Consider the following 23,015-nt stretch of genomic DNA (forward strand, 5'->3'; position numbering starts at 1 on the left):
GTCTGTCTTCTCCGGGACTGCCACTTCTTGAATTCCAAGGGTAAGAAAGCCACATCTGTTACTAAATGGTATGGATCAGCTCATCTTTTTCCCTTAGCTCAGCTATAGTTGCTGTGGTAATTTCTTACTGGATTATTTCAGTGGTTTCTGCCTTAGAAAATCTCTTGAAAACTAGTTGATATCCCAAGCAAAGAAACATATATTTAGGAATATGAACTCCACAGTGAATATTCATTACTTACATGTCCTACAATACAGACCAAAATGCTTTCTTATTCATATGCCCTGACTTTACTCTTGGTATATAAGAAGTATGGCTTTCTTTTAATATACTGATCTGACAAAAGCCTCAGTTTCAGAGGTACAGAAATCATTTCTAGGCTGTTCTTGGTATCTACAGTTGTTTTACCATATGGTACTGGGCTAATTTTGTCTGTTCTTCCTTTGAGGTTTCTGTGAATTGATTACATTTTTAGAAAAATTTTAAAATAACTTTTAAATGTCAAAGCTTTCTTTCTCAGTAGAATAAAATATGATGAGCGATTATGTTAACATGAGAACAAGTTAATCGAATTTTTCCAAAAAATTTAAGCAATTAAATTGAGTCTATAATTATTCAATATTATAAATTCACATTAGTCATATTAATGAAAGTCCCTTTTAAAAAATATGTTTTTGTTGGTTTTAAACAGAGAGGAAGGGAGAAGGAGAGAGAAACATTGATGTCAGAACATTGATCAGCTGCTTCCTATACACCCTCTACTGGGGATCGAGCCCACAGGGAATCAAACTGATGACCTCTTGGTGCATGGGTCAGTCCTCAGGCCGGGCCATGAAAGTCCGTTTTGATGCACCGTATAAAGTAATCTTAGACCTGAACAGATAAGTTAGTTTAGAAAGCAACTGAGTGTCTCTGGGTAGCTCTTCTCTCTCTGAAAAGGTCATCTCTTATGAAGCATGCAATTCCTAAAGGGAAGCACAGGAGACGTGAAGGATAAAGAAGAGAGTTTAACATGTCAGCTAAGCCTATCAATTCTGGTCATCAGTTGGAGAACTCATGTCACTTTAAGATTTAATAGTTACATACTATAGAGCAGTTGCAACATAATATAATAGGGAAAAGCCTGAATTTCAGTGTCAGAATTAGGTTTTAATTCTGGTTCTGAAACCAGTTCTGTGTTCCCTAAGTTCTGTGTGAGCTTAGTCTCCCTAGGCATAATTAGACTCATCTCAAGCCAACTGATGTTCTGTTTTCTCCTTCCTTGCCGGGAGTCCTGTGACTGTTCAGCCAGAGCTCACATGTTTGTCTCAGTGTCTGCCCAGCAAGGGCACTCAGATACCCAGGAAACCCCATGAGGGTTTAGCAGCCCCTGCTATCAAGTGACATCATGGAAAATGGTGAAGTAAGGCACTGCAATAATCAGTCCCTCCACTGAAGCAACCATGAAGCTAGCACGTCTGACAGAATCAACTTTTTCAGAACTCTGGAATTGCTAAGTGATAAAGGCAAATTATGAAACAGTTTTTATCATATGATCCCATTTTTTGTTTGTAAAATAAGTATATATGGTACAGATAAAACTCAGAATATATAGTATATGAATAGTATTTCTCTCTGGCTAGAGGGAACACTATTATTTTGTTGTTGTTGTTGGTTGGCTTTTTTTATTGATTTCAGAGAGGAAGGGAGATGGCGAGAGAGATAGAAACATCAATGATGAGAGAGAATTATTTATCGGCTGCCTCCTGCACACCCCCTACTAGGGATTGAGCCCACAACCCGGGAACTGGAATCAAACCCGGAACCCTTCAGTCCACAGGCTGACACTCTATCCACTGAGCCAAACTAGCTAGGGGGACGGTCGCCAACCTTTCAGACCTCACCTACTACCAGTGGTCCACGGACCACCGGTTGGCGACCGCTGAGCTAGGGCATTATTTGTTTAATATTCCTAAATTTTCTATAGTGAATATGTATTCTGTAAAAAATAGCAAAAAATAAAATACAACAGTTTGGCAGTTTCTCAAAAAGTTAAATATAGCCCTAACCTAAGGTTTGGCTCAGTGGATAGAGTGTCAGCCTGCGGACTGAAGGGTCCCAGGTTCGATCCTGGTCAAGGGCATGTACCTTGGTTGTGGGCAAATCCCCAGTAGGGAGTGTGCAGGAGGCAGCTGAATCCATGTTTCTCTCTCATGGATGTTTCTAACGCTCTATCCCGCTCCTTCTTCTCTATAAAAAAATCAAAATATATTTTATATGTAAAAAAAAGTTAAATATAGAGTTTTCATATGACCCAGCAATACCATTTCTAGATATATGCCCAACAGAATTAAAAACATATGTACACAAAAACTTGTACACGAGTGTTCATAGCAGCATGATTCATAATAGTTAAAAAGTGGAAACAACCCAGATGTTCTTCAGCTGATAAATGGATTTAAAAAAATGTGATATAGGCATACAATAGAATATTATTTGGCAGTAAAAATGAATGAAGTACCAATATATGCTATAACAAAAATGAACCTCAAAAATATTATGATAGGTGAAGGAAGCCAGACGCAAAATGCCACATATTATATGATAACTTTTGTGTGTAATGTCCAGAATAAGCAAGTCTGTAAAGAGAGAAAGTCTCTGATTGCCAGGGCCTGGAATATACTAAAAACCACTAAATTGTATATTTTAAAAGGGTGAATTTTATGGTATGTGAATTATAGCTCATACAATAATGCTTACGAAAAGTAAAATAGAATCTATTAGCTATAAGACACTAGAATTTAAAAGAATATTTTTAGGAAGTTATAATCTAATTTTCACTGAGCTCTGATTATAGTTATGGATTTTAAAAGGGTAAGTTTTGGCAAAGAGATGTGAATTAGGAAATTATAAGTGACCATGTAGCTGTATCTCCACAGCCTTTTATTTTTTAAGTGAAATTTGAGGACACTTTAAACTGATATAGGAAACTATTTGCTTCTATTATTAGAGTTTGGCTTTATATTTTTAATTATTTGCACTACTTTTGGAATTGTTATCCTTTTATAAAATGTTGTTATCTTTCTAATGGATTTCAGACAGTTTTAAATGAGAGTGTACATATATGCATGCTTACGTATTTTTCTTAAGTAAGCTGCCATCTCTAGATCTCATTTTATGATGTATAAGTGGTTTAGGTATGTTCTAGAATTATAAAAGCAGTATACATAGATCTCATTTCCACCTTTATGATTTCCTTTTCTCCTGTTCTCATTCCCACCTCCTGGCCCTTACTTTAAAAAAATACAAAATGGGTTTAGAGCAGCCGTGGGCAAACTACGGCCCGCGGGCCGCCCGTTTGAAATGAATAAAACTAAAAAAAAAAAAAAGACCGTACCCTTTTATGTAATGACTAGAGGCCCAGTGCACGAATTCGTGCACGGGTGGGGTTCCTCGGGCTGGCCAGCGATTGGTCCTGGTCGGGGCCAGCCGGCCGGGGATAGGGACCATGGGAGGTTGGCCGTGGGAGTGCACTGACCACCAGGGGGCAGCTCCTGTGTTGAGCACCTACCCCCTGGTGGTCAGTGGGCGTCATAGCAACTGGTCGACCAGCCGTTCGGTTGACCGGTTGTAATGGTCACTTAGGTTTTAATATATATAGATGTTTACTTTGAATTTATATTAGTTCACACAAACACTCCATCCATGCTTTTGTTCCGGCCCTCCGGTCCAGTTTAAGAACCCATTGTGGCCCTCGAGTCAAAAAGTTTGCCCACCCCTGGTTTAGAGTGTCATACCTTATTTTTAATTGATTCTTTCAGTATGTATTTATTGAACACCTACTGTGTTTTAAAGCACTGTGCTAAGTTAAAGATACAAACAGCCGAAACCGGTTTGGCTCAGTGGATAGAGCGTTGGCCTGCGGACTGAGGGGTCCCAGGTTCAATTCCGGTCAAGGGCATGTACCTGGATTGCGGGCACATCCCCAGTGGGAGATGTGCAGGAGGTGGCTGATAGATGTTTCTCTCCCATCGATGTTTCTAACTCTCTATCTCTCTCCCTTCCTCTCTGTAAAAAATCAATAAAATATATTTTTTAAAAAAGATACAAACAGATAAAATGATACATCTTAGAGCTACTCTCAGAATAGTTATGGGGGAAGGCATTTAACTCAGATAAGAGAGGTCAGGCAGGGCTCCTTTTTTCCATCAGTACAATTAGAAGGTTGATCTCTAAAACCAAGTCACATCTATTATACTTTTAGAGAACTATTGAAAGTAGAACTCCTACTTGGCCCTTAGCACATCCCACAACTACATAAACGCAGAAAAGCAATAAAGATTCATCCCCAAGACAGGTGTATATAAGTCAAAAATCTTCTTTTTTAATTGGCATGAATACAGTTAGTACAAGTGCAAAGACATTAGGTGAAAGTTTGGTTTCTACTTCCTTGTCTGCTTAAGACCTTTTAAACCATCAGCTTTTAGAGGCTTTGCTTCCTTTAATATATGTATATATATATATATATAAAATTATGAACTTAAAGGAATTTCTGTTTTCATTGGTATTTTTTTAAAAAAAACTTTGCCTTGCTTTTCCACAGGACTGGTATATACTGGTATGGCCGTATTGGTTGTTAAATATTGAAATATGCCCTTGCGGATTAGTAAAGACCCGCCATAGTCTGATCTCTCGCCCAGGAACTCCCAACTCTGCATCTCCCCACAATCCGACAATTACAGGGTTATCCCCAGGCATACAAGGAGGCCTTCAGGACCCTAATTCTTTACTACTTGTGCATCTATCCTGATTGCTACGCCCAGGCCATCCCCATTGTTTAATAGTTTTTAATATTACCCTGACTTTCTGACTGTCCCATAAATCATTACTGTTTAGACAGTGTTTGTGTTCTGCCAACTAGAGTATCAAATGGCTCTAGCTCACCTGTCATTGCTTATCTGCATAGAACCAAAATCAGAGTTTTATTATTTTCTGAATAAGCCAGAATACCATCATACTGTAACTCTAAGTTGATGTTTTTTGTCTTTATTTCTCTCAGTGCTGATGGTTTGGCCTAAGTTCTGTTTTCTTATTGTTCCTTCTAGTTCGCTTTGCACCTTATAGACCCCCAGATATCTCCCTGAAGCCTCTGCTCTTTGAAGTGCCCAGCATCACTACAGAGTCAGTGTTTGTTGGCCGGGACTGGGTTTTCCATGAAATAGATGCTCAACTTCAAAGTTCAAATGCCAACGTGAACCAAGGAGTAGTGATTGTGGGAAACATTGGGTTCGGCAAAACCGCCATCATCTCCAGACTTGTGGCCCTCAGCTGCCATGGAACACGGATGAGACAGATTGCCTCAGACAGCCCACACGCCTCCCCCAAGCGTAAGTATTCCTTTTTAAAGAACTCTCTGCTTCATTGCTTTGAAATTTTTTTCTAACATATTTATATTGTCTCATATCCTTTTATTTTCTGACTAGAGGCCCAATGCATGAAATTTCATACAGGAGTAGGCCTTCCTTCCCCTGGCTGCCGGCACCAGCTTCCCTCTGGCACCCGGGACCTGGGCTCACCTTGCAGCCCTGGCTTTGTCCAGAAGGATGTCCAGTCTAATTAGCATATTATGCTTTTATTATTATAGATCTGAAAATCCTGATTTGTATGTGAGGACCATTAATTCAGAGTTGAGGGAAAGAATATAATACTCTGCTTACATTTAACCCACATATCCAACAGTCACCTCAGTGTGACTGGGGAGGGGAAAAAACTTTCAGAAAAATGTATGATTCTTCCCTACTGGCTAGTCTGTCCTTTGGAGAATGACTACAGCAATTGCCTGTAAGAGCTGTTTGCATCCATCACTGTCAGGTTTGCTCAGCCTGTGCCCAGGTCTCCTTGTTACATGCCAGCACAATCTGTTCATGGCCTTCATTTCCTTGCTATTGATGTCAGTATTGCACTGCCTGGGCTTGAACGTCATTGTGCCCTTGAAGGGTTTCTCCTGCTTCCTTGTGAGAAGATGCTAAGATCTCATATATATCCATACTTCTTTCACCCCAGGCATAGCACAGCTTGGGATGATCACCACCGAGATCTTGTTTACTTATTTTTAGAATACTCACATGGTCACTAATGCCAGGTACTGCTCGACAGCTTAGTAAGTTTTAATTCATCCAATCCTATCAACTCAGTGAGATTGGTCCTGTTGTCTTCATTTCATATATAAGTGATTTGAGGCTCAGAGAGGCTAAACAAACCTCCCAGGTTTCATAGCCAATAAATGGTGAAACTAGAATTTAACACTAAGCAGTCTGGTTTCAGAGGCCATTCTCTTACCCATTTTGCTCTCCTTTTTGGTAGAGTTCACTCACTTCAGTAAAGGAGATAAAAGGAAATATTCTTCCTATACGTACTGCATGTATAGTCTACCTGGTTTCTGTTAATTATAAAAGAGAAAAAATGCAAAGAAACTATTGGTCTGCTAATGTAGCTCCGTCTAGTTCACCACAAATTTTCAAAACAGCAATCACTAGAAATGGTTTGTCTGAGATTATAGTCGTTACAGAGTCTAGCACAGTGCTGAAACTCAACAGGAATTCACTGAACGCCCTCCAAACATCTTGGCTTCCTGTTGAAATTAATTAGTACTCTCATGTCATTAAGTAGGCAGATTGCCATAGGTAAATTTATGGATATCTAACATGTAGAAGAACAACTAGTACCTAGAAAGAAAACTGTTTGAGTCAAGAGTCCGTTTACCAGGGTATGATAAGAATTTGTACGAAAGAATATTTTCTTAAGAGTAATGTCATGCTTAGTTTCTACATGAAACTTTCTGAGGTCGATTGGCATAGGTCATGTGGGAATCAAGAGCGCAAAGTTTGAGTCCCAACACTCAAATTGACTATATTTCATAACCTTGAGAATTTTATTTTAATTCATTTAACCTCAGTTTTCTCATTTGTAAATGAGAAAGTGGGACTAGGTGATCTTTAAGATTTGTTCCTTTGCTAAAATTCTCTGATTCTAAGAATATATTCATGGTTAAAAGTAATTTTTCACACCTATTCCAGTATTTTCCTTTGTGTGCTTAAGTATCACACCAAACTACCTCTTATCTGAGTAAGCCAAGAGGTTAACTATTTGAGTGTGTCAGGCAGAAAAGCAGATAGCTAATCGTCTCTCTGGCTCCTCTATCACTGTTTCAGATAACAGAATGGTAGAATCATGCATGACAGGATAAATGCCAAAGGCAAGAAGAGCTGCTTTCTCAGAAAGCAAAGGTATCTGGGAGTCCACACCCCCCCATGTCTGAGAGAGCAAGAGTTAATAAAAAAACAGCCCCTGTGCTCCCGAAAGTAGAGATTCTTTCAAAGTGGTTCATTAAGTTATTCTCAACATCCATTGCCTTTATCTCCAGAGAAACTCTAAAAATAACCACCCTCTCATTCATAAGATAAATGTCCATATGTTGAAACTATAGATTTGGCCTGATAGTTAACTTTCAAACCTTGAAAAGCTGTCAAGGAGGATAAAATATGTGGTTATGTGTTTATCAGAATTATCCAGAGCCAGCAGTTGCCTTGAAAAAAATAATTTTTGTTGTAATATTTGATGTCCAAGCTACATTCTACCTCAACCATCTTAACCGAACCACTAGTCCTTAAGAAGAGTCAAGAATAGGTGACTGATAAAGTGCACGCTGTTTTTCAGCATTAATCTGTTACTGTATAAGCTGGCACTGAAATGTTGCTGGCAGTTGCAGAATAAGAATGATGTCTATATAGAGAGTTGGCTTAATTTTTTACAGTTTAATTTACATTAAGCTTAGATAAGTTTATTTGAAATCCCACCGGCTCACCTAATCCTCAGTAAGTGCTACCAGTGATGTAGTTGTAGTAATGAGAACAAGTGGAAAATTATTGGAACCCCCACGTCCAACCTCCCATCTCTGCATCATCTGTCATTTTCTTCTGGCCCCTGCCTCCTCCGCACTGAGCAGCACTGCTGTAGAAGACTGAGCAGTCTAGCCTGCAGTACTGCAGTACTGGCTCTGCCTTCCCCCACAGACACTCAGCCCCCAGCCCGCCCCCTCCTTGTCATTTCCCTGGGAAGGTACAGAAAAGCTGTCAAGGCAGGCACTAGCCTGTCATCCTGCTTTCCACCTACACCCCTTTCCAAACCTGACTCCCCCATCAACCACCCTCCCCCCACCATCATCATCCCACCCCTCCAACACACACACACAGAGCAAAAACATTTTGTGAAAATAGACCTGTTGTGTAAGTCAGCATTATTGTATTAACTACAAGTATCCCCGATACAGTAGTTAGGGAAGCTCTAATACAAGTCTATATTTTCCTATCACTAAAAGTCACAGTGTTAGTTATTTGGATTTGACATTTGCCAACAGCTGCCAAGTCCCCCAAACAGCTGTTCAGTAAGTAACCACTACCCTCCCTACTCTGCTCATTTCAGAAGTCTGTTTTGCCAGTCTGCTGTGCACACTGGCTTCATGTTAACTTTAATTTCTACTACTCTCTGAATACCAACCGAAAGGAAAGACACACAGACAAAAAATAAGGCATATTTAAAAGGAAATAACTAGAAAACAGAAGTTATTCATACAGTAACTACCCACAAAATTAAATACCAGAAAAATGGGAGTGTGGTGAGGAGAGGGAATGAACAGCAGAAATGATACAGTGACAGTCACTGAGCTTGACCTCAGCTGACACTTTTCTTCAAGCATTTTTTCACTGTCATCTCCCACAGCTACCCTCCTACAATTGCTGAGAACTCTGTCTAGTGACCAGGGAATTTACTCTACCAGTTGAAGGGAAAATAGCTCAGTTAGTTGCACTGGTAAGGAGTTGAATGAGGACTGTCTTCCCTTACTCCTCCTCCTTTACCTTTTGACCATCAATTAACATCTACTCATTCTGCGCATTTCATATAAATAGAATTATACAACATATGGTCTTTTGTAACTGGCTTCTCTGAGTAAGTGTGATGTTTTCAAGGGTTATCTATATTGTAGCATAGATCGGTATCTCATTTGTTTTTATTGTCAACTACTTTGGTATATATATATATGTGTGTGTGTGTGTATGTGTGTGTGTGTGTGTGTGTGTGTGTATTGATTTTATTGATTTTTTACAGAGAGTTAGAAACATTGATGAGAGAGAAACATTGCTCAGCTGCCTCCTCACATGCCCCACTGGGTATGTGCCTGCAACCAAGATACATGCCCTTGACCAGAATCGAACCTGGGACCCTTGCATCCGCAGGCCAACACTATCCACTGAGCCAAACCGGTTAGGGCTTTGGTACCCATTTTTAAAAGTATGATCTGCATTCATAAATATATTTTGTACTTTTTAGTGGTAGGTAAGACATTTTCTAAATTAAATGAACAAATTGAATTGTTAAAAAACAGCTATATTAAGTTATAATTCACATACCATACAATTCACCCATTTAAATTGTTCAATTCAGGGTTTTTTAGTCATAGTCACAGAGTTGTACAACAGTCATTATAATCTAACTAGAGGCCCGGTGCACAAAAATTTGTGCACTCAGGGGGGAAGGGGGTCCCTCAGCCCGGCCTATGCCCTCTTGGAGTCAGGGACCCCTCGGGAGATAACGACCTGCTGGCTTAGGCCTGCTCCCGGGTGGCAGAGGGCAGGCCCAATCCCTAGGTGCAGCCCCTGGTCGGGCTCAGAGCAGGGCTGATTGGGGGTTAGGGTGCTGCCCCCTGTCATGCACAGAGCAGGGCGGATCGGGAGGTTGCGATGCCACCCTCAGTCACGCTCAGGGTAGGGCCAATTGGGGAATTTGGGCACTGCCCCCTGTCACACTCAAGGCAGGGTCGATGGTGAGGTTGCAGCGCCACCCCCTGTCACGCACAGAGCAGGGCCAATCAGGGGGTTGGGGCGCTGCCCCCTGTCAGTCACAGAGCAGGGCCCATCAGGGGGGTTGGGGCTCCATACCCTGTCACGCACAGAGCAGGGTCGATCAGGGGGTTAGGGCTCCGTACCCTGTAAGGCACAGAGCAGGGTCCATCGCGGGTTGGGGCTCTGTACCCTGTCACGCACAGAGCAGGGCCCATCAGGGGGTTGGGGCTCTGTACCCTGTCACGCTCAGAGCAGGGTCCATCGGGGGTTGGGAAGCTCCCCCCGTCATACACAGAGCAGGGCCCATCAGGGGGTTGGGGAGCTCCCCCCTGTCACACACAGAGCAGGGCCGATCAGGGGGTTGAGGAGCTCCCCCCTGTCACTCACAGAGTAGGGCCGATGGGGACTTGGGGCATCGCCCCCTGTCACACACAGAGCAGGGTGGATCAGGGGGTTGGGGCGCCGCAACCTGTCACACTCATGGCAAGGCCGATGGGGAGGTTATGGCTCTACCCGGTCACACACAGAGCAGGGCCCGTGGGGGGCGGTTGGGGCGTCGCCCTCTATCACCCACAGAGCAGGGCCAATCAGGGGGTTGGGGCGCCTCCACTGTCACACACAGAGCCGCAGGGCGATCAGGGGGTTGGGGAGCTCCCCCCTGTCAGACACAGAGCAGGGCTGATCAGGGGGTTGGGGCACCTTCCCCTCTCACGAACAGAGCAGGGCGGATAGGGAGGTTGTGGCCCTGCCCCCTGTCACACACAGAGCCGCAGAGCGATCAGGGGGTTTGAGTGCTGCCCCCTGTCATGCTGATGCCGGTGCCGGCAGGCCACGCAGCTCCGCTGATCCTGGTGCTGGGAGGCATATTACCCTTTTACTATATAGGATAGAGGCCTGGTGCACGAGTGGGGGCTGGCTGGTTTGCCCTGAAGGGTGTCCTGGATCAGGGTGGGGGTCCCCACTGGGGTGCCTGGCCAGCCTGGGTGAGGGGATGATGGCTGTTTGCAGCTGGTCACACACCCTTCAGGGTGGGGGTCCCCACTGGGGTGCCTGGCCAGTCTGGGTGAGGGGCTGAGGGCTGTTTTCAGGCTGGCAGGTGACTGAAGCTCCCAACTGCTCCTATTTTTTTTTTTTTTTTTTTAATTCTGGGCCAGCTTTAGCTCTGAGGCTTGGCTCCAGCTCTTAGGCCTCAGCTGCTGAAAGCAGGTATCTGGTTTGTTTGGGTTCTATAATGGAAACACTGTTTCAACTCCAGCTCTGAGATCCCAGCTAGCTGAAAGCTGGTTTCTGGGGTTTTGTTTAGCTTCTATTTTTGTAACAATGTTTCAAACTGTAAGCTCAGAGGCCAGCAAGGCAGGTGGGGAATGTTGGAGTCCTCCGTCACTGAAGCAAGCAAGCCTCATGTTCACTTCAAGCTGCCTGGCTGTCGGCCACCATCTTGGCTGGCAGTTAATTTGCATATCGCCCTGATTAGCCAATGGGAAGGGTAGCGGATGTATGGCTAATTATCTTGTTTCTCTTTTATTAGATAGGATATTAGAACATTTTCATCCCCTCCCCCCCAGCCCAAAAGAAATCCTATGCCCTTTAGTAGTCAATCTCCAGTCTCCCCTTAACTCCCTACCTTCACTCCCCCGGTAACCACTAATTTACTTTTTGTCCCTATAGACTCTGTTTTCTGGGCATTTCATATAAATAGAATTATACAACATATAGCCTTTTGTAACTGGCTTCTTCTCTGTGTGTAATATTTTCAAGGGCTATCCATATTGTAGCATAGATCGGTATCTCATTTGTTTTTATGTCAAGAAATAGTCCATTGTATGGATATAGCACATTTTAACCATTCATCAGTTGGTGGACATTTAGGTGGTTTCCACTTTTTAGCTGTTATGAGTATATGTGTACAAGTTTTTGCATGGACATCTGTTTTTATTTCTCTTGGGTATATACCTAGGAATAGAATTGCTGGATCATACAACAAATGAAATTTAACCAGTCTTTGTTTAGTTCAGAGTTTTATGATTGTCTGATGCAAACATCTCATCTTTTTAATCCAGATGTGGATGCCAACAGAGAGCTGCCACTCACACAACCACCTTCAGCCCACTCATCCATTACCAGTGGAAGCTGCCCAGGAACTCCAGAAATGCGCAGGCGGCAGGAGGAGGCTATGCGGAGACTAGCCTCACAGGTACAATAGGATTCCCAGTTTGTGGGCATGCTAGTTCCCTTTTAACATCAAGGGGGCTAAGGTAGGGAAACCCTAGGCAAAGTGAACAGAAATATGTACAGGTATACCATGAGAACATGGAGAAAAGTGTATTTTTCTTTGCTGTTCCTAGAAAAAATATTTTATTATTACAGAACCAGAACTTTAGAGTTGGAAAGCAATGGGTAGGTAAGGAAATTAAGACTCAAAGAAGTTACATGATCAACTTCAGAATTGAACTGATACAAATGCCAGTTATTGTGTAAATTAAATTTTTATATCCTAATTCCAGATATTCAAAGGTGCCTTTTCTTTGAGATTAGCTTAATTCCATCACAGATTATTCATTTGAAGTAGGAAATGATCTTTGGAGAGTGAAGGCCTTTGACTTTTAAACAAGCCTGAAAAATTTGCTGCCACTCAGTCATTTGATTAGGGCCTTTAATGAGGATTCTGCTTAGTTTTATCATTTCTTATGTACAGTATTAAGTCAAAAGCTTTTTATACCCAAGGCTATACTGACCTCCAATCTTTTCTTTTGTCTATATGACCTACAAACCTCCCCTTTTCTTTCTTCCCTCACAGAAGTAATTTAAAATTCACTTACTGTCTTTAAAAAATTAATACGATTTTGGTCAGATCCTATATATTTTGGATAGAATTGTTTTAATAACTAATAAAATCCTGTATACCAACTCTACAAGTTTAGGGATTTAACGTAAAAACTTGAGATGGAAAAATTGATAATATACAAAAGACATAACTGAAAATGAAATTTCAACAAGTAATTGTAAGAAACAAGAATTCACCAAGGAGAGAGGTTTTACCTGCCCGATTTATTGAGTGTGGACTCATTCTGAACCATTTCCAGGAAGTTGGAATAATAGTGACTGAGTATGGGTGTCCCTGATGACTTCCTCAAAGCTGTAGGGAGTGATCTAACATCCATCACTGAACACTGATACAATGACAGACTGAAGAAAAAAACTACATTCCCAGATTTGTTTCCTATTTCTATATGTAAGGAAAGTTGTAGATAATGTCAATAGATAATTTGTAGGAAGTACCAAATGTTTTTGACAGAATTGTATGTACATTTACATACTATGTAACTATTTTGAAATGTCTAATAAACCTATTTTGGACCACAGTGAAGATTTTATGAAGATGTTGAATGATTTTCTTCCTGAATTCTGCAAAGGCATCAATATTTTATATTTGAAATGCCAAAGAAATATTTAAAATTAAAAGAGAAGTAGCTGTAGAAGGGACATCATTAGCAATGTTATTTAACCTTTGTTAGATAAAACCTCATTCAGCCCAAGAGTACAGATGGTTTTTAATGAAAGCAGCAAAAGAACCCTCTCCCTAAATTTCAGAATTTTTATCTTCAAACTTATCTCATTACTTTAGGTAAAGGGTAAGTTAACAGCTGATTTGCTCAGCTGTGTTTTGCTTTTTGAGCTGTGGAATCAATTGAAGTAAAATATGTTGAAAGTTCATATTGATTCAGAGGTTTGATGTTTGCTTTTTATAAAGTGGAGATTTGTATCCATGTGGACATAATCACTGTCATTCACTTCATTGAGGGGACAAATTAATTGCTGCCTAGTTTTCTTTTTGGTTTCCTTACTTAAGCAATGAGCAGTCTACCTGAAGAAAAGAGTGGAGATTTTTTTAGTACAATTTCTCATTTCCAATTCCATATCATTGCTTCACTCACAAGCAATTCCTGTCTTCAGCTTTATAAGTCTAGTAACAGTTTCTGTATTGTTCAAACTTTAAATGCTTAATGAGAGGGATTCCAGGTATTAAAGTGACATTTCCAACATTTGTTAAGGAATTGGGATGACCATACCTACAGATTAGGAATCCGTTCAAAGCAGAACACTTTATTTTTTTTTTTTATTAAATCTTTATTGTTCAGATTATTACATTTGTTCCTCTTTTTTCCCCCCATAACTCCCCTCCTCCCAGTTCCCACCCCACCCTCCGCCCTCACTCCCCACCCACTGTCCTCATCCATAGGTGCACGATTTTTGTCCAGTCTCTTCCCGCATCTCCCACACCCCTTTCCCCCCCGAGAATAGTCAGTCCATTCCCTTTCTATGTCCCTGATTTTATTATAATCACCAGTTCATTCTGTTCATCAGATTATTTATTCACTTGATTTTTAGATTCACCTGTTGATAGATGTGTATTTGTTGTTCATAATTTGTATCTTTACCTTCTTCTTCTTCTTCCTCTTCTTAAAGGATACCTTTCAGCATTTCATATAATGCTGGTTTGGTGGTGATGAACTCCTTTAGCTTTTCCTTATCTGTGAAGCTCTTTATCTGACCTTCAATTCTGAATGATAGCTTTGCTGGATAAAGTAATCTTGGTTGTAGGTTCTTGGTATTCATCACTTTGAATATTTCTTGCCACTCCCTTTTGGCCTGCAAAGTTTCTGTTGAGAAATCAGCTGACAGTCGTATGGGTATTCCCTTGTAGGTAACTGAGTTTCTTTCTCTTGCTGTTTTTAAGATTCTCTCTTTGTCTTTTGCTCTTGGCATTTTAATTATGATGTGTCTTGGTGTGGTCCTCTTTGGATTCCTTTTGTTTGGGGTTCTCCGCGCTTCTTGGACCTGTAAGTCCATTTCTTTCACCAGGCGGGGGAAGTTTTCTGTCATTATTTCTTCAAATAGGTTTTCAATATCTTGCTCTCTCTCATCTTCTGGCACCCCTATAATTCTGATGTTGGTACGCTTGAAGCTGTCCCAGAGGCTCCTTACACTATCCTCGCATTTTTGGATTCTTTTTTCATTTTGCTTTTCCGGTTGGATGTTTTTTGCTTCCTCGCATTTCAAATCATTGACTTGATTCTTGCGCTCCTCTGGTCTGCTGTCGGGAGTCTGTATAATATTCGTTGTTTCAGTCCGTGTATGCTTAATTTCTAGTTGGTTCCCCAACATAACATCGAGGGTCTCATTAGTTTTGTTGTAGATCTCATTAAGTTTATCGGCGGCTTCTAAACAGTTCTTGAGAGACCTTAAAAGTGTGGTTCTGAACTCTATATCTTCCATTGACAATTTTGTCCTGTTTCTTTGTCTCCGCATTTTGTTATGCTTTCTTGGTGCACCCCCTAGTGGTCTTTGTGCGCAGTCTTGTAGTTAAGCCTTGATTGTTGAAGCAAAAAACCAGGGAGGGTTTGACCTCCAGGCCAAGTGGCTGTGAGAATCAGCTGTGTCAGCAGTGAGAGAACTTCTGTCCTCTAGGGAGGTGCTAATCTAGCCTTTGCCTGAGGCTAGCCGGCAAATGCCTCTGTGCAGGGCTTGGGCGGGGCAGGTCGCACAGGATCAACAGGGTGGGCCGGAGAGAGCAGTTATGGCGGCTCTCAGTCCTGTCCCCAGGGGCTCTGCCTCTCTGAGTCCCAGCACCCGCTGCAAACCTCGGAGAGAAAGCTGCACTCGCTCTGACCGAAGCCAGACAGTCCCGCTTCTCCCGTTTGAGTCTGGGTCCCTAAAGACTCGCCCGTATCTGGAGCTCAGAGTCTGCGACTCCCTCCCGATTGAAAACGCCAACCGCGCCCTCTGCCACCAGCCGGCTCTGTGCACTCCGCACCTCAGAATTTGACTTCAGCACTGAGCCTCCTCTGAGTCTCGGTATGCGTTTCTCTTTCCTCCTAGTTGTAGGACTTCCACTCAGCCAGCGTTCCTGTGGTTCTGGGTGATGACCGTTCCGTGTTTTAGTTTCACTTTTGAAGTAGTTGTTCAAGGCAGCAAACTCCGGCGTTAGCCTATGCCGCCATCTTGGTTCTCCTCAAAGCAGAACACTTTAATGGGTAATTCTGTTCCTGAGAGATGATTGAAGAGCTGGAATCACCATAGTACATCTATGAGTGCTCTTGGGGCAAATTTCAAATGATTGTGGGCACAAAGCCAGTGGCTGAAAAAGAGACTATATAGAACCTTGATGATGACCATAATGATGATGGAGAGGAAGAGAAGGAGGAAGGCAATGATGATGGAGACAGCTATGCATACTGTGTGCTGAACACCATGCCAGGTGCCTTCCATATATTCAGACTGAATCCCCCCTGCCAATTTCATGTTATCTACACAATCTTATCACTTTGTGGGCACTACTGAACCATCAGAATGGTCTAGATTAAAACCACCCTCTGCACTTGACCTTGAGACAAAGAGCTCTGCAAATTCAAACAGAAATTCAGAGCTTAAAACTCCAGGTTCCAGCCAGCCAGCCCACACCCTGGGTGATATTAAGACTCATACATTTTCTTTTTTTAATCTTTATTGTTGAAAATATTATGTATGTCCCCTTTTTTCCCCCATTGACCCTTTCTACCCCACCCCTCCCCCCTCCCCAGGCCTTCACTACCCTATTGTCTTTGTCCATGGGTTATGCATATACTAGAGGCCTGGTGCATGGATTCGTGCACTGGTGGGGGGCATGGCCTGCGGGGATCAGTCTGCTGTGGGAGCGCCGCTCATCCTGGTCAGCTGAGCAGGACTCCCACTGTGGGAGCACACTGGCCACCAGGGGGAAGCTCCTGCGTTTAGCGTCTGCCCCCTGGTGGTCAGTGCACGTCATAGCGACTGGTCAACCAGTCATTCTGGACATTTTGCCGATCAGTCACTGGGCTGTTATATATAGAGATGCATTCAAGTTCTTTGGATGATCTCTTTCTTCCCCCTCTTCCCCACACCCCCTGCCTTCCCTCTGAGATTTGACAGTCTGTTCCATACTTTTTTTGTCTCTGAATCTATTTTGTTCCTTAGATTTCACATATGAGTGAGATCATGCAATACTTGTCTGTCTCTGACTGGCTTATTTCACTTAGCATAATACTCTCCAGGTCCCTCCATGAAGACTCATACATTTTCTAAGTTCTTTGAATTTAAGACCTGCGTCTAACAAAAAAAATCTCACCCCTTTCCTTCTTCCTATTACCTAATTTTTCTTCTTTTTCCTTTTTATATATATACTATAAATATATATATATATATATATATACTATAAATATATATATATATATATATATATATATATGAGAGAGAGAGAGAGAGAGAGGGAGAGAGGGGGGGGGAAGGAGAGGGATATAGAGTTGGAAACATACATGAGAAAAAAACCATGAATTGGCTGCCTCCTGCACACCCCTTACTGGGGATTGAGCCCACAACCCGGGCATGTGCCTCGACCTGGAATCAAACCATGACCTCCTGGTTCATGGGCCGACATTCAACCACTGAGCACCAGCCAGGCCTGTTATCTAATTTTGATTTTCTTGTCTTGAGGTGCTCAGAAAATATGTAATGATAATTCTTAAAACTGAATTATTTTATTTTTATAAGGCTGTTTATAGCATAACTATAATTTAAAATGTGATGACATAAACAGATGTGTTTGGTGAGACTGACATATGGTTTTTCTCTTTATATCTTATTCCTAATACTTTGTTATAAGATCAGACTCCTATACTGCTCTATGCTGAATAAATATTAGAGAGATTAATGTAAATATTTATTCTCAGGCTTGCTTCCTATTTCTTATAATCCAGAAGGAAAACTCATTTGTATTTATAAATATTAATTGATATATAATTATGATATATGTATACAGCAGCAGTTCTCAACCTATGGGTCGCGACCCCTTTGGCGGTCAAACGACCCTTTCACAGGGGTTGCCTAAGACCATCCTGAATATGAGATATTTACATTACAATAACAGTAGCAACATTACAGTTATGAAGTAGCAACGAAAATAATTTTATAGTTGGGTCCCAACATGAGGAACTGTATTTAAAGGGCCAGAAGGTTGAGAACCACTGGTACACAGTAAAAGTATGTTATCAAATTTCTGATCTTAGATAAATCAAGCAGTTTCTGAGTTAGTAGCTTTGGGGGTTTTTTGTTGTTTTTTTGCTTTTTCTTTTTTAATATATTTTTATTGATTTCAGAGAGAAAGGTAGAGGAAGAGAGGGATAAAAACATCAATGATGAGAGAGAATCATTGATCGGCTGTCTCCTGCACGCCCCACACTGGGGATCGACCTGGTTCATAGCTCGATGCTCAACCACTGAGCCACACTAGCCAGGCTGAGTCAGCAGCTTTTATTTTTATGAAAAAGTTGAGGGATAGGGAAACAAAAAACCATGTTAGGGAAGATAATCGTGGCTGTTGCTCTTGCTACTGGTAAACCTGTCTGCATTCTCATCTTTCTTTTGTAGGTAGTTGCCTATCATTATTGCCAAGCAGATAATGCCTACACCTGCCTGGTGCCAGAATTTGTCCACAATGTTGCTGCCCTGCTCTGCCGCTCCCCTCAGCTGGCGGCCTATCGGGAGCAGCTTCTTCGGGAGCCTCACCTACAGAGCATGCTGAGCCTTCGGTCCTGTGTTCAGGACCCCATGGCCTCTTTCCGGAGGGGTGTCCTGGAGCCCCTGGAGAATCTCCACAAAGGTACAGATGAGATGCAAAGAAGATGAAAGGTGGAGGCTTTGGAGCCCGAGTTTACCTACAGCATGTTACAGAAATGATTTTTTTATCACATTGCCAAAATTAAATGTTCCATAGCTGATGTCCCACAGAATACAGTTAACAGATAAAAGATTTTACTTGAAAAATAAAAATTCCTATAGGAAGTGCCACTTCCTCCTTTCCTTATAAATATTCTCATTATCATTTCCAAATATAATGCATCTTTCTTGTAGTAAAGATAGTAGAACTTCCAGTCCTTTCTGTGAAGTTCAAATAAATCAGTAAAATCATGGCTCCAACTCAGTGTTGTGGAGTTTCCACTATTAGAAACCTCCAATCTTTATGCTTGATGCTTTTTATTACTCTACAGTTCAGGTAAAAGGAAATGGCATCCATGGTTGCACAACTCTATATATATATATACTAAAAATAACTTAATTGACCACTGAAAGGCATAAAGATATTTTTTTAAGTTGGGGAAGGGGTGAAGTGGAATGCTCCCTCTCATGCCTCTGCCTTCCTCCTCTTTTCCTCGGCATTTCTAATGTTGCCTATGGCCTAAGTGCAACATCTCCTCCTTTACCCATCTCTGCCCTATCCCCACCCCATCCCCTTAACAATGTTTTGTCAATTCTGGAAGCCAAAGAAAAATATTTGAGAAAGCATGAGATTCCTCAGCAATCCTGTTTATTCCTGGGAGAATTATTTACCTTTCTTGAGAGTTTTGGAGATACTCATAAGAAAGAACAAGTGATTATAATTTCCGTTCTCCTGGCTACTATCTTCAGCTATTTCAGCCTTCGTGCTATTTATTCAACTATCAAAATTTCTCTTCTCCACTCTGATGATCTCTGAATATCTCTATACCTATTAGCTTTACCAGACCCTAGGCTTGTTTAAATCTTGAAATTTCTCCACAAATATATTTAATTATTTTTTGTACATTGAAGTTTCTCCGCCATCAATATGAAGTGAAAGATCATACTAATATGTTATCACAACTAAAAGGAAGGTAATTCACATGTAATATGCAGATTGTCTGAACAAAAATGTTGTCTAATATGAGCCACCTTTTCACTTTGGATAAGTTCTGTACAATATACTAACAATGAAATATCATGCACTGGGATTCACTTCTGACTTTGGTACTTGCTACCATATCATCTCATACTGTTTCTATAATTCTTATTTCTCTCAGGTACCTAAGTAGAGTCTTACAGTGGGACTAGTAAGGAAGAAAGTTCAAGTATTTCTTAAGTATACATGTGAGGGCAGTGAGGAATCCCTGGCGAATATATATATTTACAAGGGATTAAAAACAAGGATTAAAGTGTTTAGGAAACCTTTCCAAAGACTTGTCGGCTTAAAAAACAAAACAAAAAAAAACAAAGCCTTGTCAGCTAGAACAATGGTTCCTAAGAACTAGTCCATTTGAGGTTTTCATTAGGCCATGGCAAAATAAGAAAATAGAAACAGCCTACTTGAAACCTGTATGGTTTTGTGGACTAATGTCACCCCCATAGATTCCATTTTTTTAAAAAAAAAAAGAAAAGAGTCCGGCTGGGGGTGGCTCAGTGGTTGAGCATCAACCTATGAAGCAGGAGGTCACGGTTCGATTCCCGGTCAGTGCACATGCCTGGGTTGTGGGCTCAATCCCCAGTAGGGAGCATGCAGGAGGCAGCTGATCAATGATTCTCTCTTATCATTGATATTTATTTTTTTAATATATTTTTATTAATTTCAGAGAGGAAGGGAGAGAGAGAGAGAAACATCAGTGATGAGAGAGTATCACTGATTGGCTGCCTCCTGCACGTCCCCCACTGGAGATTGAGCCTGCAACTCAGGCATGTCCCCTTGACCAGAACCAAACCTGGGACCCTTCAGTCCACAGGCTGACGCTGTATCCACTGAGCCAAACCAGCTAGGGCTTATCATTGATATTTTTATCTCTCTCTCTCTCCCTCTCCCTTCCTCTTTATAATCAATAAAAATATATTTTTAAAAAAGAAAAGAAAGAAACACCTATAAATATAGATGTAGTTTTGCATATGCATATATATAAAGTTTAGATAGATTATGTCTCTTTTACTTCTTTAATGTTAAAATATTGTTTTATTCTATGAAATAATGGTGATAGTGGATAGTAGTTGTACTTTTTTTTTTTTTTATTAAATCTTTATTGTTCATATTATTACATTTGTTCCCTTTTTTCCCCCCCCCATAACTCCCCTCCTCCCAGTTCCCGCCCCACCCTCCGCCCTCACTCCCCACCCACTGTCCTCATCCATAGGTGCACGATTTTTGTCCAGTCTCTTCCCACATCTCCCACACCCCTTTCCCCCCCAAGAATAATCAGTCCATTCCCTTTCTATGTCCCTGATTCTGTTATAATCAACAGTCCATTCTGTTCATCAGATTATTTATTCACTTGATTTTTAGATTCACCTGTTGATAGATGCATATTTGTTGTTCTTAATTTGTATCTTTACCTTTTTCTTCCTCTTCCTCTTCTTAAAGGATACCTTTCAGCATTTCATATAATCCTGGTTTGGTGGTGATGAACTCCTTTAGCTTTTCCTTATCTGTGAAGCTCTTTATCTGACCTTCAATTCTGAATGATAGCTTTGCTGGATAAAGTAATCTTGGTTGTAGGTTCTTGGTATTCATCACTTTGAATATTTCTTGCCACTCCCTTCTGGCCTGCAAAGTTTCTGTTGAGAAATCAGCTGACAGTCGTATGGGTATTCCCTTGTAGGTAACTGAGTTACTTTCTCTTGCTGTTTTTAAGATTCTCTCTTTATCTTTTGCTCTTGGCATTTTAATTATGATGTGTCTTGGTGTGGTCCTCTTTGGATTCCTTTTGTTTGGGGTTCTCCGCGCTTCTTGGACCTGTAAGTCCATTTCTTTCACCAGGTGGGGGAAGTTTTCTGTCATTATTTCTTCAAATAGGTTTTCAATATCTTGCTCTCTCTCATCTTCTGGCACCCCTATAATTCTGATGTTGGTACGCTTGAAGCTGTCCCAGAGGCTCCTTACACTATCCTCGCATTTTTGGATTCTTTTTTCATTTTGCTTTTCCGGTTGGATGTTTTTTGCTTCCTCGCATTTCAAATCATTGACTTGATTCTTGCACTCCTCTGGTCTGCTGTCGGGCGTCTGTATAATATTCGTTATTTCAGTCCGTGTGTGCTTAATTTCTAGTTGGTTCCCCAATATAAGATCGAGGGTCTTATTAGTTTTCGTGTAGATCTCATTAAGTTTATCAGCAGCTTCTAAACAGTTCTTGAGAGACCTTAAAAGTGTGGTTCTGAACTCTATTTCTTCCATTGACAATTTTGTCCTGTTTCTTTGTCTCCGCATTTTGTTATGCTTCCTTGGTGCACCCCCTAGTGGTCTTTGTTCACAGTCTTATAGATAAATCTTGATTGTTGTAACTAATTCCAGGGAGGGTTTGACCTCCAGGCCAAGTGGCTATGAGAATCAGCTGTGTCAGCAGTGAGAGAACTTCTGTCCTCTAGGGAGGTGCTAATCTAGCCTTTGCCTGAGGCTATCTGGCAAAGGCCTCTGTGCAGGGCTTGGGCGGGGCGGGTCGCACAGGATCAACAGGGTGGGCCGGAGAGAGCAGTTATGGCGGCTCTCAGTCCTGTCCCAAGGGGCTCTGCCTCTCTGAGTCCCAGCACCCGCTGCAAACCTCGGAGAGAAAGCTGCACTCGCTCTGACCGAAGCCAGACAGTCCCGCTTCTCCCGTTTGAGTCTGGGTCCCTAAAGACTCGCCCGGATCTGGTGCTCAGAGTCTGCGACTCCCTCCCGATTGAAAACGCCAACCGCACCCTCCGCCGCCAGCCCGCTCCGCGCACTCCGCACCTCAGAATTTGACTTCACCACTGCGCCTCCTCTGAGTGTCCGTATGCGTTTCTCTTTCCTCCTAGTTGTAGGACTTCCACTCAGCCAGCGTTCCTGTGGCTCTGGGTGATGTCCCTTCCGTTTTTTGGTTTCACTTTTGAAGTAGTTGTTCAAAGCAGCAAACTCCGGCGTTAACCTATGCCGCCATCTTGGTTCTCCTCGTAGTTGTACTTTAAATGTTCTTACATTTAAATATGTAAGTAGTAATTTTTAAATTTTTCATTTGTCTGTAAAATCTTTTAAAAGCTACTAAGTTAGAGTATGTTTTTTATAACCTACAAAGGTTTGAAAATGAACATGTAGGAACATTCTTATAAAGCTAGTTGCATTTGAAAGACAGTCTAAAGATCCTCAAAGTTTTACCTTTTAAGTTGATAATTGAAAAACTTCATCATTTAGCAAAGAAAAAAGGAAATTTAGGAATAGTTCTCAGTGTTTTGCAATATAAGTATCGTTTGGAAATTCTTTGCCTTTGTTTATCTGAATCCTAAATAATATATTTTTAGATAAACATGCCATCCTTATTTCTTAACAGGGGAAA

The 23,015-nt window shown here is 41.5% G+C and overlaps 1 protein-coding gene across 8 annotated transcripts in view; it reads left to right on the forward strand.

The window, feature by feature from the left end:
• Positions 1-23,015, forward strand: part of TANC2 (tetratricopeptide repeat, ankyrin repeat and coiled-coil containing 2) — a 281,996-nt gene that overhangs the window by 190,655 nt on the left and 68,326 nt on the right. For all 8 annotated transcript variants that reach the window (XM_059669888.1, XM_059669889.1, XM_059669893.1 and 5 more), the window contains 3 exons: positions 5,086-5,367; positions 11,940-12,073; positions 18,322-18,553. In XM_059669888.1, the coding sequence (XP_059525871.1) occupies positions 5,086-5,367; positions 11,940-12,073; positions 18,322-18,553 (648 nt within the window). The remainder of the gene's footprint in view (positions 1-5,085; positions 5,368-11,939; positions 12,074-18,321; positions 18,554-23,015) is intronic.

Source organism: Myotis daubentonii, chromosome 16, assembly GCF_963259705.1.
Source record: "Myotis daubentonii chromosome 16, mMyoDau2.1, whole genome shotgun sequence".
NCBI lineage: Eukaryota > Metazoa > Chordata > Mammalia > Chiroptera > Vespertilionidae > Myotis > Myotis daubentonii.